This window comes from Pseudopodoces humilis, chromosome 16 (assembly GCF_049639895.1).
Source record: "Pseudopodoces humilis isolate 2021_Gansu_Grassland_sample_001 chromosome 16, ASM4963989v1, whole genome shotgun sequence".
In the NCBI taxonomy this organism is placed as follows: domain Eukaryota; kingdom Metazoa; phylum Chordata; class Aves; order Passeriformes; family Paridae; genus Pseudopodoces; species Pseudopodoces humilis.
In genome coordinates this window covers 14078552-14099631 of record NC_142215.1, presented here as the reverse complement: position 1 = coordinate 14099631, position 21080 = coordinate 14078552, and the positions used below count along the sequence as shown (strand labels likewise).

The 21080-nt window shown below is 40.1% G+C and overlaps 1 protein-coding gene across 1 annotated transcript in view; it reads left to right on the top strand.

Moving 5' to 3' along the window:
• MYO1E (myosin IE) overlaps nt 1-21080 on the top strand; it is a 76488-nt gene that overhangs the window by 51507 nt on the left and 3901 nt on the right. The window contains exons 13-26 of the mRNA XM_014251210.2: nt 562-648; nt 1557-1724; nt 2458-2543; nt 3142-3223; nt 4008-4114; nt 7892-7990; nt 10976-11120; nt 14385-14499; nt 15187-15356; nt 15496-15641; nt 16110-16256; nt 17515-17672; nt 18091-18183; nt 20453-20660. Of these exons, the coding sequence (XP_014106685.2) occupies nt 562-648; nt 1557-1724; nt 2458-2543; nt 3142-3223; nt 4008-4114; nt 7892-7990; nt 10976-11120; nt 14385-14499; nt 15187-15356; nt 15496-15641; nt 16110-16256; nt 17515-17672; nt 18091-18183; nt 20453-20660 (1811 nt within the window). The remainder of the gene's footprint in view (nt 1-561; nt 649-1556; nt 1725-2457; nt 2544-3141; nt 3224-4007; nt 4115-7891; nt 7991-10975; nt 11121-14384; nt 14500-15186; nt 15357-15495; nt 15642-16109; nt 16257-17514; nt 17673-18090; nt 18184-20452; nt 20661-21080) is intronic.

Sequence of the window (21080 nt, the reverse complement as noted above, 5' to 3'; positions counted from 1 at the left end):
AGTACAACAGACTGGTGCAATGTAACCGAATTTTAATATGGATTTTTCCCCAGTCTTTCTTTGGGTGTCTTTATGGTTACAGTAATTGCATACAGAAATAAAAAGCTGTGTCTTCATTTCATGTACATTTCTAAACGTGTTGTCTGGGGGATGTGATCCTCAGTGTGCCTGTCACAATCTTAGTTTCTAAAATAGATCAGGATGTGGATACTTACGTGCACTGTCAAGATACTGTAAAAGTCATTTTGTTACTATTTGCAAAGTGCTTTGACAATAAAGCAGTTGAAATCTTCCTGCTGTTGTCAGTAACCAAGGAAGGGCTGTGAATGACAAAGGAATGTGTGGGGAGAACAGAGTAGGATTCCGATTCATCTTTTAGGCAGCAGAGAGCTGGATTTAACTATCAATAGGGTCATTTCTCCCACCTCCACCCAGTCATACATTTGGCAAGTCTCCTGAACATGAGTAGTGCAGAGTTTGTGTCTGTGGAGTGAGTTGTAAATCTAGTGCTACATCTACAGTGCAAAGGAATGTTTGCATCTGTTTCTTTTTGCTTAACAGGAAGAATATGTGCAGGAAGGAATTAGATGGACACCAATAGAATACTTCAACAACAAAATAGTGTGTGACCTTATAGAGAACAAAGTGGTAAGTATTTAGAACAAACAGGTAGAGAAAACAACATGTTTTTTTCTCTTAAATATTTGGGCAACTGTTTTTTTCTGTAAAGGTTCATAGGAAAATGCAAATACTGTTGTTCAGTTACTGAGTCATACCAAGTCTATATATAAATCTTACATAAGATGTCTTATAGGAGTCCTGAGATATGTCATGTAAGATACCATCCAAAAAGAGAACTATACCATGGCTTGATTGACACGTGGCTAAAAAACAAAATAATGGGAAAAAAAATGTATCCACTGAAATTTATCATGACCTTACTGACATACTGTACATCAGATAATGCTCTTTGTGTCCCTGGGAGTTCAGTTTGGGGAAGCTACAGCACCACCTTTCCTTCAAGGTGCTGTTGCAAATCAAGCAGAAACAAGTGAAGAGTCAGTATTGTAGATAAAAGAAATTTTGTGGTTTTGCTCCACAGACTGTTCTGTAGTCTCAAGTCTTTATGTCCTGTTTTGGGCTGACAACAAACTTTGAGTTGTCCTTTAGGTCAGAAGTAGGATGTTTTTCAGATAGTTCTTTATCCTCATGTAGGCCAAAACAGTTGTTGAAAGACTGGAGTGACTTGTGCTACTTTTTGGAGTGAGGAAAGAAACTTTAAGTAAATGTAGAGTGTTTTGATGTTTTTGTTAATGTGGGTTTTTTCAACAGTAATCACTGTTTCCTCCATTACTTCCCACTGTCAGTGTCATCCCATGAAGTGTCATCTCTCCTTAAACTATTTGCATATTGCTGTAAAAGTTAGGTGATTGGAGGGAAATCCTTCCTGACTAGGCTCTAGTAGCAAAGACAATTTTCTGTCTGGGGCAAACAGCTGGCATCATAATCTTTCTCCCCTTCACTTGAGCTGCTGTTCTTGTTCCCCAACACTTTAGAATCCCCCAGGGATTATGAGCATTTTAGATGACGTGTGTGCCACAATGCATGCGGTGGGAGAAGGGGCTGATCAGACACTGCTCCAGAAACTCCAGATGCAGATTGGGACTCATGAACACTTCAACAGCTGGAACCAGGGCTTTATCATCCATCATTATGCTGGAAAGGTAACGTGGAAATAACCCCTGAATTCTCTGTAATGTATTTCTGAGGAAAGAAAAAGAGTCCTGAGAGGAAGGGGGAAGCCCTGCAGAGGGCTGGCTTGGTTTTCCACAGCCAGATTCTCTCAGGAGAGTGTCCCTTCACAGTGCAGGGAGCTTAGGACAGAAATGCCTTCACAAATGGCCCTTGTTGGAGAGAGGAGTCTGGGCCTTGCTGCTCTCAGAACCAGAACTTAAATGTAATAAATGAGTGCCCCATGACTTTTATTAATTGTAATCTCATTTGTTTAATACAGTAGCAGTAAATTTAAAGAATCCAGATATAAAAATGATGTTTAAGTGATGATACACCAGTAAAACTGGGAATATAATGTGCAGTTCAATCTTGTTTGGTTTTATTTCTCAGTATTCATTGCTTTCTGCAGCTAATAACAGTAAATACTTTTTTCTTAGTAAAATTCGGTATTAAATTCACTTGTTCACTAACCATGTTCCATTCACTAGTTCCATACATTTTTTAAAATTTGATTTCAAACTGAATTTATATTTAAGAATGAAACTCCTTTGTTGTGAAAAAGTTTAATAATACATGCCAGGATTTAGTGCTCATTGTAGTATCTAAGTTTTACCAGACTAACCAAAAAGTACAGAACAGCAACTGATGACTACAGAATTTAATTTTTCTTTAATTATTGGGTTCTCAACTTACCACAAACAATCAATTTCCACCTTGGCCCAGGTATCTTATGATATGGATGGATTCTGCGAGAGAAATCGGGATGTTCTTTTCATGGACTTGATTGAACTCATGCAGAGCAGTGATTTGTACGTAAGCAAAACTTGCTTCAAGCTGGGAATGCCGTGGTGGTTCTGAGGGGCACAGAGGGCCTGACTTCTCAGCTTTGCACCTGCTGACCTCCTCTGGGTAACACAGCAAATAATCCAGGGCTGCACTAGAGCAGCATCACTTCATTACCCCGACCTTCATTTCTACCGATTGGACCAAGGGAGGCACTGCAGTGTCAGAATCAAATGCTGTAATGGCAGCCTTTGTTTTGGCCTCAAGCAAGGCCACCAGTGCTTTGGAGTCCTCTCAGAACCGGCACTGTTTTGACAAAGTAACATTTCTTTGTGATGTATTTTAATTAATTGATGCTTATTTTGTAAGATGTGCATTTCTTCAAGTCTTCTGGCTGTCTGGTGTTATGGCTTTCAGTGCTCACTAAAATAGCAAGGGGTCTCTGTGAGAAATGAGGCTCATGGAAAGTACTAACTAATCTTAAAATAGATTTGATATAACTCAAGATTAATAGAAATAGCTATTTATATTCTGTTCAACTATCAACTTTTACAGCATATTCTTTGACATGCCTGCATTGAATCGTCTTTCTATGCCAACCCTATTTTATAAATTCTCTCCTAGGCCTTTTATAAAGGCTCTATTTCCTGAAAATCTTCAAGTGGACAAGAAGGGCCGTCCTACCACTGCAGGCAGCAAAATCAAAGTATGTCCCCTTTTGCTGTGTGTGTGTATATGGTTGTGTGTTTGTGTATGAACGGCTAAATAAATTCAAAAAAGTATTTTTCTTTTTTCCTGTCCAGATATTTTTAAAGATAGGTATTAGGGGTATCTTGATGCCGAAGTGATGCGTTGTTTCAGTATTGTTAGAATTGCCCAGCACCGGTGTTGTTCATGAAATGTTGTATTCAGCTGCATCCTACAGCTGTGAATTTTCAAAACGAGCAGTTGATAGTACTTGCATCTGCATAATGAATGAGCCACCTCACTCAGCCTCTCAAGTCCTACAGTTAACTGCAGATAATTGCTCTCTTTACAGTGCAGAAATCCTGACCCAACACCCACGCAGTCAACAGCAGACTACTGACCACAGAGTGCCTTGCCTAAGGCAACAAGTGCTACAAGGCCAGGGTCTGTTTGGAGACTGATTGTAGAATACACATAGATTACACATGATTTTGCAAATCAATATTTTACCAATCTCTTTTCTCAAATTTCACCCTGACAGGTTAATTTTATTTTTATATTTAATTTATTATTTTTATATAGAAGTTTAAATGTATTACATAGCTGGAGATAATGGTGCCTTCTATTTACTAATAAGTTTATTTTGAGGTGCATATTATCCCAAAACACTTTGGTTGTTGAAGAAATACCAAAGGCAACTGTATCTAGCCAATGGAATCATCAGCAAATGGTTGATAATTGTAGAATTCCCTCAGGATTCACCCTGTTCAGCTCAGATCCTGTTGTTTCCCTTTGTTTTACAGAAACAAGCCAATGACCTTGTTGGCACCCTGATGAAGTGTACACCCCACTACATCCGCTGCATCAAACCCAATGAAACAAAGAAGTCTCGAGACTGGGAGGAGAGCAGGTATGGATAAGCAGAGTGTGTGAGGAGAAGCAGTGCTAATGGTCAAAAGAAGCCACCAAAATTCATAATTTGTAATTGTACAACCTACAAACAGAACGACATTCTCTAAGCCAACAGAAATGAAATCTGGCATGACCTCTTCTAAACTTTGAAGATAAGTGGTGATAACTTAGTCTAAATCAGCACTTAGCATATGCAGCTCTTGGTTTTTCTCCTGCCAGTTATGAATAACCAACATTTGCATGAGTAACACAACCAGTATATTAAAGACTCAAGAATGTGCACACCAAGTGTATTATTATCACTTCTAACTTAGGCTTTATGCTTTGAAAACAGCTTCTATTAAGAAGCATAAAAGCCAATATGATATCTGTACCTGTTTTTATGTATCAAACCTGCCAAAAAGTGTCTGTAACCAACAATGGAGAAGGTTCCTCTTTTACTTCTTATATTTAATTTAACACTTTTAAACTAATTTACCAACTCTTTTAAAATAATTGATTGGAATGTTGTATCAGGTGATTATGTAGACATTAAATAGATGTCTAAATGATCCATTTGCTTTATCACATCTCTTTTAAGGCATCTTTAACTTCATGGTGCTTATAGCATCTTCCTCTTCTCTGGAAAAGGTGCTGCTCTTTTTGCACTGGGGTGGGTGCTCAGGAGCCTAATGTAGGTAGCATTAATTACTATATACCAAGTACTTCTGAGAGTGGTAAAATTGCTGATAAAGCAAATTGGTTATTTCTATCACGGTGAAACAGCTTGCAAAGTCTGATAAAAAGCATTCTTGGACAACCCCAGCAGAATTCCCTTCCTGCCTTTCCAGCAGACCAGCACAGTCACATGCAGATAGGGAGTGCTTACAGAAGCTATTGGGACTGCACTTCAGAGTCTCAGTGAGGGCTTGGCAGTAAATGTAGACCCTCTTTAGCTTTTGTACCCTGAAAATCCTACTGTGCAGCACTTAATTTCCTAGTGACACTGGGGACCAAAGGAGTAAACTAAGTGATCCTGGGAAAAGTATTTACAAAACCTATAGCTAAAAATTGAGGGGCTTTTAAAATCAATCATTTGCATATTGAGAAACAGGCCTGTTATTGTGGAAGGTGTTGCTAGGAAACCAGTGAAACAAATACAGTCCTAGTCAAGAGAAAAGGAAAGCTTTCAGGAAACCCCTTTAGGAGCAAGAATGGGCAAGATTTCTTCTTGTTTTCCTATAATGAAGATGGTGTGTTATCAGTGGCTGCTGTATTTGCCAAGTGAAATACAAAGGATTGTATGCTATCAAGGTCAGACAGAAATGGAAGTGCTGCTTACAATGGTAATCCTTCATCACTGGTAAAAGATCCAAACGTTCTCCCATTTCAATCTGTGCTTGCCCATTTACTGTACTAGGACTTCACTGGGGCACTTAGTGACAGGTCTGGGGAAAAAAAGTTTATGTGCATGTGACAGTTCAAAGTTCAGCTTAATATTGTTGCTTCTCAGTTTTACTTTGAAAAAGATTTGAGGGAAATTAAAAACATAATTGAGTTTATGTGATACTTTGTTGATAGGTTAATTTTTAAATTTTTTTTGTTTGATTTTTCTTGAGTGGTCACATAATGCTGCATCATACACAGGCTGCCTTAGTCAGTGTAATGGAAGTAGCAATTTGCTTATTAGTAGCAGGTTACTAGACCATGAAAAATGTAACTGAAAAAGGAAAAAAACCCTTTCACAAAGTTGGTTTTACTTCATGCTCACAGAAGCCATGGAACTCCACCTTTCTGCTGCCATTGAGTAACTCCAGAATATTTAGCACTGAAGTATAGGCCTTGTGTAATATCTAAACCTTGTATAATACCTTACTTAGTCCAGAAATTGGGGTGTTCTTGAAATGTGTTTTTGTTCAGGTCCTGGCACAGCCACTTGGACTTGTATTCAAAACTGCTGCATTAGCTGAATTCCCAGACCCTGACCTGCTTGAGGTTGCTGCCTGGAGGGAGATTTTCAGTGTGTCTTTTCTCAGAAAGGAAAAGAAAAAAACAGAAAAATGTCTCAAATTCTCTGGTGCTGGACACTGATACTGGCAGGACAGTAAGAAAATGGGAGTAGTACTGTTGCTCCAGTGCATTATTCCAGATGTGAACAGGAGGGAAAGCTATAAACAGGAAAATGTATTTTTGTCCACCAGCTTTGTACTGTACCAGAATTCTTGGAGTGGGTACAAAATATACTTTATTCCTTGAACACAGCAAGAATAAAATGTGTAGTAGTCTTTATTTTAAGCTCTATGAGCAATATCACTCATCATTTAATGATATATCTCTCAAAAGTGGTCTTCAAAAAGAAGGAATAACTGAAGTGATTTTGTCATTTGTAGAAAGGGATTTCAAAAGATTTTTCCCTTCATACTATGAGTCATTTGAAAAAAATGTCACAACAAAAAAACCCCAATGGGCTCTACATTTTATATTCAAATTTAACTTCTCAAAATAGCTAGAGAAATAACACTGAATTAACTGAGTGTTTCAGGATTTGAAAAATATTTTAAATCAGAGAAAGTAGTAAGCAAAACAAAATTAAATGGCTTCTTACAGGCTCACTTTTTAAAAGTTATATGTAAACAGATGCTCTTTTATATACTGTTTGTTAAACTTGCAAGATTGAAATCTTAACGACTGCTATAGTTCAGACTGAAAGCTGAAGCTTTTATACTTTGCCCTATAGAAGAATAGCACCAGAGTGAAAAACTGACATTCCTTCTTTCAGCACAGGACTTAGATGAGAAAATTAAGGAAATGCAAAGGAAATCAGCAACTGACATTCTTCAAATCAAATCACCAAACATTGAGTAGTAGACCAGCAGGATATGTAAGAAGAAATACAAAAGTATAAATGTACCACGGGTCTAGGAAGGAGGAAAAAGTGCAAAAGCTTTCTTGTTTTGCTGTTTTTCTGCTTTGCATTTCATGGGCACATACTTGTTCCCTGGTTAGAGCCTAATTGGAAGTGCTTGGTGGGGCAGCTCTGATGGTGTTGAGATAATGATGACAGTTCCCATGTGCAGCAGAGTTCCTCTACAGCCATTAACACTTTCTGTGGGACTGGTACCACCTCAGCTTTTGTTTGTCATTTAAAATGTGCCATGGATGAGTCATCCATTACTGGCTTCAGCCAGTCTTGTGCCTATCCTCCAATCCTTCACTTGCAGCATGATAAAATTAGGAGGAATTCTAGTTTTTCATCAGTATGCTGGCTTTCTTCTTTGTGATTCTTTGTGTAGTGAAGGTTTGGCATCAGGGGCTTTTTCCAGCCATCAAATTTGGTCTTTTCTCCATAACAACGAGGAAAAAAAATGTTGCTGTGTTGCTGTTTAAGCTATGTAAAGCGTAGGAAAAACCTTCAGTAAGAGAACACAAAGCAATTTCCCAATTCCTTGGATACCAGCTGTGTAATTGTATAGGTAGTAGTTACTTGGCCTTTTATGGATTTTATTATTACCTAAGAAATTTATACACAAATTACTTTGGAGATGGGAAGTTAAACTAGGAAAAAATGCTAAGGTTAATGTGCTACATATTACAGTGCTGTAATCAACCTGCCTGGAATATCTTTCCTACCAGGCAGTATGCAGGGAAGGTAATGTGCAAAAATAGATTCATTTACCTGTGCATGTATTTTAGCAATCAAAACAGTTAAACACGACTCAGATGTTTAAGAATGCCTCAATCCACAAGTATGCTGAAATTAAATGGATTTTAAGCCTTGCATTGTTTTTGTCCCCAGGGTAAAACATCAAGTAGAATACTTGGGTCTGAAAGAAAATATTCGAGTCAGAAGAGCTGGCTACGCCTACAGACGGGTTTTCAAGAAGTTTCTGCAGAGGTAGGTAACACTCATTTAGAAGAATTGCTATAAACAACAGCAGGGTTGTTTACATGATGAGAAGAGAACCAAGAGGTTGCCAGTTTTGAAACCTTCTCATTTCTCTCTTAGCCATTTCTCCACATGTGCCATGCTCAGTGATCTCGATTACACAGAGACTTCAAAGTGCTTTAAAGCCTGGCTTTGTGTTATTGAAAGTACTTCATCTTTTCGGTAAACTTGCCCAAGGCCTCAGTATTTGTAGTGCTATGAGAGAGTTCCTCAAAGTTATGAAGAGTTCAAGGAGCTGCTGCAGTGCCTGAAATCTGAGTGTCCAGCTGCAAGTCCTTGTGTAAAATGTTACTGCTCCAGCTCTCCCCAGCAGACAGAAGGCAGGTAAAGAAATCCATGCCTGCCATTCAGCCATTGCAGTGTAAAGAGTAACCTCAGCTTACAGTACTCGTTGTTCTTCCACTGCTGTTCCAACAGCTGGGAATGGGTACAGCTCAAACCTCTGCAGCTGCTCACTGAATGAATGAAAGCAAGTCAGAGCTCTGGAAGATCAATCCTGTTCTCAGTGTCTTAGAACCAGCTGTTAACGTGATTAACTACCTCCACTAGCTAATGAAATCCTCTTAAATAAGAGCAGTTGCAAGATTTATGCAACATTCAGCTTCTGGTTTTCAGAAACTGGAGACATACAGCTAAGAAGTGCCCAAACAGGCTTTATGTGATAAATCAGCTTTTGTTGGAAGTCTTTGCACTGAATTTGAGAGTATCAAACAAAAACCCAATCAGTTTTTGCAAGGAGTGGAGTGTAGTTAATCAGACAGCACAAAACAAAGCCATTAGTAATACTTCATGATAATACCAAGAACATTCAAATAATGTAGTAACAGTCAGACCTAAAATATCTGAAAGTATGGACTTAATTTTCATTATGGAACAGTTTTAAATTCCTTTTTCTTCATGACCTTCAAGCCCAGACATAAAAATATGAATATGCTATAGGCTGTGTTACTTAACACAGACTTTAACACAGACTGTTGCTGAGACAAATAACAGATTTATACTGTGAGTTAAATCTAGCCTGAGCACAGACTGTGAGGGCCAGAAAAGCCCTGAGAGCGCTGCACAAAGGAAAGCTACGTGGTACTTCTGAATCCACAGGCAACTGAAACTCCTCTTGTGGAATTCATCCTTTTGTTTCAGATTAATCAGCTTTGTTAAATTTAACATTTTGTTATGAGTAAAAACTCTTCCTGAACCCTTTCCATTCACAGTTCCTAGCATCTAGAACAAGCTCTGTTCTGACCCCCTGAGTCAGTGTGAGTAAAAGGGGGCTGAGGCATGGGATGGACAGGAAATGCACGCTTGCACACTTGTTTTCATCCTTGGCAGCCCCATGCAAGTGGAGATTGCTGAGCTGAATAAACTTTTATGTACAAAATTTACATTTGCATGCAAAAAGCTACAGTCACTGAAAAGGCCTGTGTGTTCCCAAGCATAACCAATCTGAAAGCTGAGCTCCCACTCCCTGTTCAGCTGGCAGACCTGACTGTTTACTGGGAGTTTACCTATCTGGGGGGCAGTCATGATTTGAATTTCTTTCAGAAGCATGTTAAGGACACATTTAGTGCTTACACTGAAATCATCTGCAAGATCAATTTATACAAGCTTAACAAACCTGGATTCATGGATAGTGACGTGACTGGTTTCATGGGAAGCATGCATGAGGACACTGAAGTGCCATTGCTGAACAGCAGTGAACATTGAGAGTTGTCACATTATCAAACTGTGACATGCTTAAATAGTGCATGTTATTGAATGATCTGTTTGTTCTGCCCTGTAGACCACCAGTAAAATGTATGAAATTATTTGATGAAAAGGGAGAGTTTCAAATCTATTCTTACTTTGTACCCAAGAGCTCTATGTATATTAAAATGTGTATTAAAAGGTCTTGAATCACAGTCTAGGGAATTACAACAAACTGATCCATATTTGATCACTTTTTTCATGTGTTGAATAGTTTTACTAATAAGCATGATTTAGTTTACTAAACTAAACTTAAGCATGCCTAAGACATAAAAAGGAAATTGTCAAAAGTAAAGAATACAAGATTTTGGGGAGAAATTAGTCTCAACATATTTAGCTGTTCTCCAGTCTTGCTGTCAAAGGAGCCTAAACAGCTGTTGCCAGAGAAGTTACTTACACACAGATATGCTGGGGCAGCTAGAGCCCAGCAGTGCTCCTTCAGTGGGCAGTGGAACGAGGCAGCTTTGTAACTCCAGCCTGGCAGTTCCAAAAGCCCAAGTGAAGCCTGGAAAAGTGGGCAGTTCAAAAGGGGCTGCAACCTGCATCTGCTTCATTCTCAGGGGTTTACAGAGGACACCATGAGAGAGAAGGCTACATGCTTCTTTCTGTCAAAGACAAGTTAGAGCAATTCCCTGTTCCTTCTGGGCCCTTTGTGGGGTCAGTTCCCTGTGTGCCCTCAAGGCAGCAACAACATCCCTGATGCTTTCTTCTTCCACCAGAAGCCAAGCCAGAGGCTTCCTGGGATAGGGCCAGGAATGGCTCCTTGCTAAATGCAGCCCAGCTGTTGAGCAGGTGGGTTAGAAGGACAAGCTGGTCTCTTGCTCAGAAGCAGAAAAGACCTTTGTAAGAATAAGGCAGAGAGAGAAGGCTTGAGTGAGAAATTGGATGTGTGCTTGGGAATCAGTTTAGAGTGCCAAGGATATAGGTACTCAGAACTTCCTGCAATGAGCTGCTGCAGTTACCAGACAGCAACTTCACATCTGGAAATGGGAGACTCCAGAGCACTGTTGTCCTTCTCAGTTGTTTGGTCTCACTAAACAAGAAACATCTTAATACTGTGCATCTTCACACACACCAAGCCCTGCTGCCATTGCCACCCTCCCCTAGGGCAGTGCTGGCCAAGAGTCAGTGGTGGTGTGCTGCTGCTGCTGTTTGACCCCAGGCTTTAATCTTTTCTGCTTGGTGGTTAAGGTATGCCATTCTGACCAAAGCAACCTGGCCCTTGTGGAAAGGAGAAGAGAAACAAGGAGTCCTCCACCTGCTTCAGTCAGTCAACATGGATCCTGACCAGTACCAGCTGGGGAAGTCCAAAGTCTTCATCAAAGCTCCAGAGTCTGTAAGTGTGCCAGAACACAATTCTTTAAATGCGCAGCTGTTTGCTGAAATTAAAGTCCTGCCTGCTCAAGTTGAGCATGATACCTGCTGAGGTTGGGGGAAGTGTAAAAATCGAAGACAAATGCATCTGAGTGCATCTGTCATAGGGGCTGTGTAAAGGACACACTGTGTAAGGCAACTGCAGGGTTTTGGTATTTAATACAAAGAGAATTAAATGCATCAAGAAGAAGAAAAATGGGTTATGAAGATGCTTGAACATTGATCCCCTTCTTGTAACAAGAACTACTGATGAAGGTAGAATAGTCCCTAGGGATGGTGAGGATATGTTACACAGCACGGAGTAAAACAGTGTTCCAGAATGACTGCAACTTGAAATCCCAAAGAGAATATTAGGGAAGCATCACAAGGCTGGTTTTATCCTCTTGCTACTAAATTGTGCAAAATCTGTTGGGAAGAAAATTTTCTTACTTTGCTATTCAGAGAAGTTGTTAAGGAAAATCTGTGCTCTGCTCATCCTCACATATTCCTGATGCATCAGAAGCAATGGGGCTTAGTTTGTGTAGCACAACTTGCAGCTGAGCATTGATTTCTTGGTGCTTTGTCTGAAGTTAGATGCTAAAATAAAAGCTGAACACTTCTGTGGCTATCATTTGCTGTTCCAGGAACATATATTTTTCTCTGTAGAACAACAGTAATGCAGGCAATGATGCTGCTGTGTCCAATCACATGGGAAGATATTTGTTAAAGGCAAAAAAATAATGCTTCTCCAAGTCATAATAGAAATTTTGTTGTGTCTGCCATAAAAAGGGTAAGATACTGTTTAGGAATAATGGGATTTACATTCCTGTCTACATCTGAGAAACATATTTATACACCACAGCATACAGTGCTTGAGATGTTGCTTATTACAGTACTTCAGGTGGCATGTTGGCAGAGCAGAAAACTAATATGGGATTGATCCTACTTGGTCATGGCAACAACAGCCAGCCAGTTCTGAGGGAGTGTGAGCTTTACCTGCTTCCTCTGGAGCACAGCTGTGATTTCTTCCTGGAGATTATTGGGAGTTTGGTCTTACGAAGTTGGTGTGATTTCCTGGTGTCTGTCTTCTGTTCAGAAGCCAAGTGGCAAGTGCTGCCATGGGATTGATGGATGCAGTTAATGATCTGTACCCCAACATGATGTGCTGCTGGCTCTTTTAAGAGGATGGCATTGTTGCCCAGTGGAAGCAGCTTTCCATCCTGATGCATTTTTGTGATGCTGAGTCCTGTTTGCATGGATGTGTCATTTAATGGTGTACCTGTGAATTTTACTGAAGGGCAGTTCTGCAGGTTAGGACAGCATGAAATTGATTGGAAACTTCTTGGGGTTGTGTTTTGATTTGAATTTAAATTAATGCTTTCAATTACTGTATATGTTTTCATTATTTTTTTTTTTAATGCCATGAAATCTTTTTTAAATAAGTACCAAAATGAGTCTGGGCTTTTTTTATTTTATGTTGAAAATGTTTATATGAACTGAATATTTTAAAGAGTAATTTATCTTTTATTAAGAAAGACAATCATCTTTCATCTTACATTACTAAAGTATTGGCTAGGATTGTATTGCCTCTGAGAAAAATAATCTTTTAGGCGGTAAATGAATTTTTTTTTCTTCCACCAAAAAGAGCACCTGTTGTGGTTAAAGATGAAAAATACTTGATTTGCTTGAGAATGTAAGGGGAGGCTTTATAATGCATATTTTAGGAAAGGGCTTATGTAGTAGCTTTATTTCTATAGGTTAAGAATTTTAGCTCAGCGATTTAGTCAAACTTCTTTAATGGTAACCTTCAGCTGCAGATGAAAGATTATTTTGCACTGAGGTTTTGCAATTAGCATTATTGTTAGAGAAATAAATAGTGAGTGTTCATGAGAGACAGCATCAATATTGTCACTGTAACCTGAATTGCACAAAGGCTTGGTCGTGGCCCTGCTGCAGCTGAGGATGTTTTTTGCACCAGGAGCTCTTGTGCCTGTGCTGAAACCCCATCCAGTGCTTGTGTTCAGGAAGAGATTTTAATTTTTTTTAAAAATAAGTTTGCTGCAGATGGAGAATTGCCAACTGTGAAATAAGGTTTTATGGGTGGCAGAAAGGCTTCGTTATTTACATTTCCATCACACACCTGAATAAATAACTCTGTACAGGAGCAAGTGAGATTCTGAGGAAATGGTTTGCACCAGATCAAGTTTCCTTTTTCAGATCAATATGAACAACAGTGTTTTTCTAGATTTGCATGGTTTAGAGCAGTAAAGTAAAAAAAAATAAATCCTAAAGCCTAGATTTGCTTCTCCATATACCCATTTTTACTAGTTTTATCTCTTGAAAGCTAGAAGAAAACTCCTGTGAATATTTAAAACGTAATGTGGGGAAATAATAAGCAGCAGTCACGTCAGTGGACTGATTGAATGCTCTAATTTAGCCAAATGCTTGTGCTCCTGATAAGACAAAAACCATATTCAACTGAAGTCTGTAAAAGGCTATAGTGAATATGCTGTATCCTACAATAATTATGAAGTTGTTCTAATGCATTGAATTTACACATGCTTTAATAGGACCTGGGAAATTCTCAGAAAAAGGGGGTTCACCTTCCATTCCTGTTTTAATAAAACAGTATTTTTGCTTGATTTCCAACATTCTAGACCCAAAAATCTTACTATGTCATGTGAATTATATATTATATAATATATTATATTACTATGTCATACTTGTGAATTATAAGGTCATAGTTCCAAGTCCTGCAGCCAGCTGACAACCTTCAGTGGTGAGAGAGAATGGAGCCAGTGTACATGAGGGCATGAAATTCATCCAGGGAAGAAAATTGTTTGTGAACAGTTATGTTACACATTGCACAGATCCTCACGGACATGGATCTTCTGACAAGAGAAGTAGGAATTTTGGAGAATGTGTGGATGGAAGCTGAAGAAATGGCCAGTGGAGAATCTTGCGTTGCACCAGTAGAATATTTCAGGGACAATCCATATTCCTCTTCCTTCATCATGGGGTCTGGAAGTTAATGGGTAGACTGATAACAGCCACAGCCACTCTAGCATCAGAGATTTCTTCCAGAAAGGCCACCTTAACATTCCAATCTCAGATCCCACAGTTGTGGAGGAGGCACCAGCTTCAGTCTAGAGTGAAATGCACTGGAGAGTTGTTGAAAATAAAATAGAGCTTTTTCTTGAACTTTGCATGTAAAATGTTTGACCCACCCCACTGTCTCTTTCTGCAGCTGTTTCTGTTAGAAGAGATGAGGGAGAGGAAGTATGATGGGTATGCCAGGGCCATCCAGAAGGCCTGGAGGAAATACGCAGCCAGGAAAAAATACGTGCAGATGAGAGAAGAAGGTAGGTCAGAACTTCTGATGGCAGGGGCTTCACACACACGTGGTTCCAGGAACGGTGGGCACAAAGGGGAAGGAAATCTCTCCCTCTCTGTGGGCCGAAGTTGCATTGCAGGTGACTGTCTCATAATGATTGCACTTTGTTGGACCTCTAAGATACCACTGATGAGGTTGACTGCTCTGCATGCACAGATCTCTTGGGCTGCCCACTGTTTTGCTCTCAAATCAAAGCCAGACTGAGTAGGACAGAGATCAGAGATGCTACTGCAGGGGAGGCAAAAACCTTCCCACAGTTACACTGTATCTGAATAATCTGTAGATTATAAGATCAATCCATGGACTCTCCTGGGACTTAGCTGTGTGTGACCTGGGCTGTGTGAATTAACATGCTGGGTTTGGAAGGGTTAATCTTTACTTTCCAGCAGTGAGTGAGAAATTTCTTAGTTCCAAAAGTTCTCCCAATTAACCAGAACTACTGAACTCGCCATAAGTGTATTTCATTAGGAATGGATTTAGTGATCATCTATATCCTTATCTAAAGGATTAGTAGGGGTGCTTCACTGCTTTTCCATATTAGAAACAATGTGGTTATCACTTCCAAGAGATTGTGTGAAACAGTTGGCTCTTTGAGAGCATGACTTTAGGAAATCTAGTAGATGCTATTAATCGACGTTTATGTTTTGTATTTAAGCATCAGACCTGCTGCTGAACAAGAAAGAGAGAAGACGGAACAGCATTAACAGGAATTTTGTGGGAGATTACATAGGCATGGAGGAACACCCCGAGCTGCGCCAGTTTGTGGGCAAGCGGGAGAAGATCGATTTTGCAGACACTGTAACTAAATATGACAGACGGTTTAAGGTGGGTGGAACAGCAACATCCCCTAAAGATGAGTTCTGCTGCGAGTCAGAGTTGTCTTCACCATCCTGTCCCAGGAAGTGCCCAGCTCAGGGTCACAGCACGCAGGACACGGCTGTGTATTTTCAATGTTGTGTTTCAGAGCGTGAAGCGAGATCTCGTCCTCACTCCCAAGTGCATTTACCTGATCGGGCGTGAAAAGATAAAGCAGGGCCCAGAGAAGGGCCAGGTGAAGGAAGTCTTGAAGCGGAGGATGGAAGTGGAGAGAATTCTTTCTGTTTCTTTAAGGTTAGTACTTGGAATGTATTTTTACCATTGACAGAGTCATCTGTGTAGGACAGGGAAAATAAATTGATTGATGAAGTGGGAATTGAAAGCTCTCTTTTTGAATTTGCTTGCTTTGGGTTTCAGACTTGCTTCAGTAACCTTTGAATTTCCAATTTATCTCTTGTCACAAAATCTGCCATTACTGAAGAGAGAGATTATAATTGTGACTTTAATAGCACATGTTTTTTTGCTAACAGCAATTACTGTAAAATGACTAAATAGTATTCCTATCTCTCAAAAGGGTTTCAGCTATTCTATTACCCTGAAAAAAACCAAACCTCTGAAGCAAGGCTATGTAATTAATGATGCTTGGACTTTGTTGTGTTTTTAAAAATTAACCATGAGTACTCTGCAAATGTCATTATAATGCTGGCTGTATTTGCTGACGACATTTTAAACTGGATGGTGTATGCTCTGATTTCCTTGCAGCACCATGCAGGATGATATTTTCATTCTACATGAACAGGAATACGATAGTTTGCTCGAATCAGTCTTCAAAACAGAGTTTTTAAGCCTCCTATCTAAAAGATACGAAGAGAAAACACAAAGAAAACTACCTCTGAAATTTAGCAATACGTGAGTTATGGCTTTTTTCAATGGGCTTTTAGGGATAAATGTTTTGTTCTTGCTTCCAAGGCAAATAAGTGAGTGCAAGTTGTACATTGTTTGCAATAATAGGAAGTAGCATAGTGTAAAACCCTGTATGTGCAAGGAGACCAGACTTTGTGCTTGCCTTGTCAGAGTAACAGGTTAGCATTTACCAGGGCCACTGGACACTTCCTGCTGTGTGTGTGCATGGAGAGCTGCCTTTGTTCTCCTGACCGTGGCACCTGGACAGGGCCTCTGCACAGCTGCTGCTGGAGACTGCAGGGTGAAAAATAATTCTAAGGAGGCCTCACTTAAGCAAATGATATTGGGAACATTTTTTAGAAACAAGTGTGAAAACTTGGAGCGTGTCTGATGTAGTTTGGCTGTGAGGACATCCTGGAAACAATCCCAACAAACGTGCTTTTGTTAATACTTCCATCCACTAAGGTGATCGGCAACAGCAGGCCTTGGATTTGTATGTTTATTTTATTGCCTTCAAAAAGGTGGAGGAATTATGAAAAGCAACAGGAGATCACTATTTTTGTTTGGAAAGGGTGTAGAAGGAGAATTGAAGTGAGGAACATTAGTATAGCAAACACTCCTCTACAATGGGAATGCAAAGCCAGTACCAGAAGTAAACATCATGTATTGCACTTCTGGGGTCTTGCCTAGAACCCTGAGTTCAGTTGAGAGCAGATGGATAGTGTGGCAATGCTGGGAAAGAATGTGTGTGTGTGCCTGCGTGGGAAAGAATGTAAAACAAAGAGGCTGAGGTGTGTGTGTATGCAGAAGTGTTCCCTTGCAGCACAGCACAGCCCCAGAGCACCCAGGGCAGTGCACAGCCACCCACAGATGTACCAGTGTGTGTGTACCTCTGGCTCTGTGTGCAGGGACTGTCCACAAACCAAAGCACTTGAGCAGCGCTAGCAGAGACAGTGGCTCAGGGCTGACACATCTCCTACTTGGATCTTTGCACTTTTTTATTCAAAGCTCGCTGTCCTCTCCAGTTCTTTGAGAAGCTGTACCAAGAAAGTTAAAATGTCAATTAAGAAGAACATTTTTTAAAAAAGCATGGAAAAAGGGTTTAATTAGGTGGTTATATCAGCTGAGTCACTCATGGAATGCAGATTCTCAGTCTAAGCTTTTAATTTTATATTTCTAAGTTACCTGCTGCCAAGCAATACTGCCTTGATTTAATGTAGCAATTCTGGTTTTTTTCATTCTTGTGTTCACACACTTCTGTCAGACTTGAAGTGAAGCTGAAGAAGGAGAGCTGGGGGCCCTGGAGTAGTGCTGGTTCTCGACAAGTGCAGTTTATGCAAGGCCAAGGAGATGTAGCTATTCTCAAACCAAGTAATAAAGTGCTGCAAATCAGCATTGGACCAGGGCTATCAAAGAATTCCCGTAAGTAAAAATTTCCTCTAGAGTTTAGGGGTTTATAAAATCAGAGAGTGGTTAATTTTTCTGTTCATGCATGGCTCTAGCCTTACCATGTCCTTTATTAATTTCTCTGTAACACACAAAGATCCTAAGGATACAGCAGAGTCCCTTGCTGCTCTACAGCTGTCAGTGTTCTGGGCCTTGCTTCCTGTAGTTTCAAGAAGGCTTTGCTTTGTATCTTGCAGCTGAACTGCATTACAAAAGGGAGAATATCCCAAAGTCATCCTTTTTGCACCAAATGCTTTATAACAGCCTGGGCAACCCTGCAGGAGTCACATTCCTTATTCCTGAAGATCAGCTTTCTCATCACAGAACAGGGGGTCTGGCAGCCAGCTAATAAATGTAATTGTGAAGAGGAAACAATGTCGCTGGTTTCTTCTAGGTCCTACTAGACGGAACCTTACCCAAGGCAGAGGATATTCCAGTAGGTCTCAAAATCAGACTTATCCTATGAGAGCTGCACCACCTCCTCCAGGTAAGTCCTCTTAGCTTGGGCAAAACTGAATTCCAAATGAAGGCTTTTGGTTTTCTCTTGTCATCTGGCAAGTTTTTTATCCATTAAAAAAAATTATGGTAACAGTTTAAATTTCTCTTTGAAAGATCCTGCCTGGAAAGCATCTGTTTGTAGGCATTTTATGAAGTGTCCTGCTGGATATCCCCCTGGAGCTGTCCTGCTTGATGTGATTGTGACTTGTTCAGACACTGAATCTAAACCTGACCCTGTAGCCATCTCCACTGTGAAGGGTACAAGCTCTGTGCTTATCAAGCCATAGACAAAGCTTCGCAGTGAAACTGCTTTCAGAGCCAGCACAGCGCAGAATGCAACCTGTGTCTCATTGTCCTGCCCTGGCAGACACGTTACAACTCCTGTGAGCCCTGGTGCTGGGACACAGCAGCTGTGCCAGACATCAGCACGGCTCTTTCTGCAGGGGACCGATGTCATTAGGGCGTTCCACTTCTGCCCTGGGCAGATATGATTAATTTTGCCTGTGAACTCACAGAGGAGAACAATGTTCTGTTGACTCAGTGTTTCCTAAGAGATTTTTTTTTTTTACTTACACTCCCAGAGTACTTTCTTTTTAACGAAGAGTCCTCTTTCAGTCTGCTGCTGTTTACTGAGAAGCATAATGCTAATGGTGGAAGTTAGGCGTGTGACCAGTCTCGGTCACCAAATGAAATAGACCATTCCAAATCCTCACATCTTTATGAGTCAAACTAGATTGTGTGATCTGCCAGAACTGGTAGTGAAGTGGGAAATTACTGTAAGAGCTGACCTGTCAGCAAACAGAGATTGTACAGCATCAGTTAAAGCAAGGACAATCTGGTTTATATTTTCAAAAGCTGTTTCAGCAGTTCTATAGCTAGAAGTGGTGTTACTGAAGTTAAGTGCTGTGTTGACCCTCGGGCATTGGGCTATCACATTTAAAAGGTGAGTAGGCTTTCCTACAAACCTCTCCGTACTTTACAGTTACAATGCTTTTTGTTTATTTGGTTGTTTTTTGAATGTTGAACTCTTGGAAAGTAGCCACACATAGCTGGACAAACAAAATTGCAGACAGGTGTTACAAATGAGTTCCTTCCAGTTAAAATGTCCAGACTTTCAAGAAGTTTGAAGCCATATTACAATTTGTGCAAATTCCTCCTTGAAAGTCCCAATTATCTCTGCTATTTTCCCATCTTGTTTTGAAATCAGTGATGCAGTAGCTGAACAGCATGTTCTGTACAGGTTCAGAATAACCCAAACTTTTCTTTATATCACCATAATGTATGTGCCATGCTGGCTTGGATTGCAAAGTGGGGTTTACACAGGAGTCTGTGACCCTTAAGTTCTGCCACAGTACCCGGAGAACATCGGAAGCAAAGACCAGATGTTACAGGCAGTAGGGTTTTCCGAGGTGCTGTGATTATGAATTCTCTCTGCACAGCTGTTCTTTCTGCTCATGTTTAGCAGAGGTAATCACAAACAGCAGAGGAGAGGGTCACCCATATAACTGAGGAAACTGATTTTTAATAGAATCCAATAGAAAACAAAAAAATTCTGTTTTGTTCCATAGGGGTTTTAGGAATGTAAAGTATGCAGATGAGCTCTTTAGGCCCTGATATTGCAAGTAGCTCAGACATGGGTGGGTGTGCTTTAAATTCAAGTTAGAGGCATAATTATTTATTTAAAGGCATATACCTATGTCAGTCCTAGACAATTCAAACTCCTTTTCAACTATCAAAATAGCATCAAGGCATTTTTTTTAACAAAACAATAAAATAGCCCAAACACCCCCCACCCACATACTTGTTAAAATAGACAAGTATTTATAGCAACTTAATAAAAACAGTCAAATTCCTTGAGTATGTGGTAGACTGAGTTTGAACTTCAAAAGAGAAGAAATTTTGGCTAGCTTTGGATTAACCCTTATCTGGATAAAATGTTGTGCAGTGTTTTAGAGAGGAGTTGGTTAGCTAACCATGTTAGTTAAACTGGAACTCAGCTGAGAGCTAATCCTTGTGCTTTCTTGGAACACCCAGGGCACATGTCTTCAACCTGAGCACAAGTGCATGATGTTGGGAACCCAAAACAGATTGCCAGCAGACCAGAAATCGGGTATAAATCAACATTTCAACATGATTGTGGTTTTGGATTCCTTGATAGTGGGGCTGTCTGAGAGCTGAGTGACAGCTAAGCCATCAAAGGTTCACCTTCACTGAGCTGGCATTGGGACTGCATGCACTCACACTTTATTTATTTCTAGGTCAGCAGCAAAATGGAGTAATAAATCCCCCCCAATCTGCAGCCCATCCCCAGATGCCAGGAAATCAATGGGCCAATCAGAAGAACCTGTTGTACACAAGTATGACACGACCAGCTTTACCACGGCAAACGTCAGGAGGATCAGGCAAGATTTCACAGCAACCACAAAGCTTGGATTTCTTGAAAGTACCTGACCAAGGAGCAGCTGGGTAAGATTTTACATTGAATCTGATAAAAAGGTGTCCATTTTTGCAAATAGTTTTACACACTCAAACTGTTCATGACTGATAAACTCTGTACATTAATCACCAGGTTGTACTATTGAGCTGTACTCAAAGGTATCATCATCCATTCCACCAGATTCCAAAACACTACATACTCCATCCTAGACCTGTAGGAATAAAGGTGAAGCAGTTCTGGTTTAACACCTTAAATTTGAATGTTGAAGGCCTTAAAAAAAAATTAAACCTTTAAAATTTGCAGTGACCCAACAGTTTCTATTTCAACTCAGCCCTTACTCCACTCAGTAGAACATTAGTGGAGCTTGACTGTAGTGGGAATTTTGAGTGTCACTTAATTGTCAAAGACTGCTGCTTATTCAGCAGTTCTAGGGATAAAAAGGAAGAATT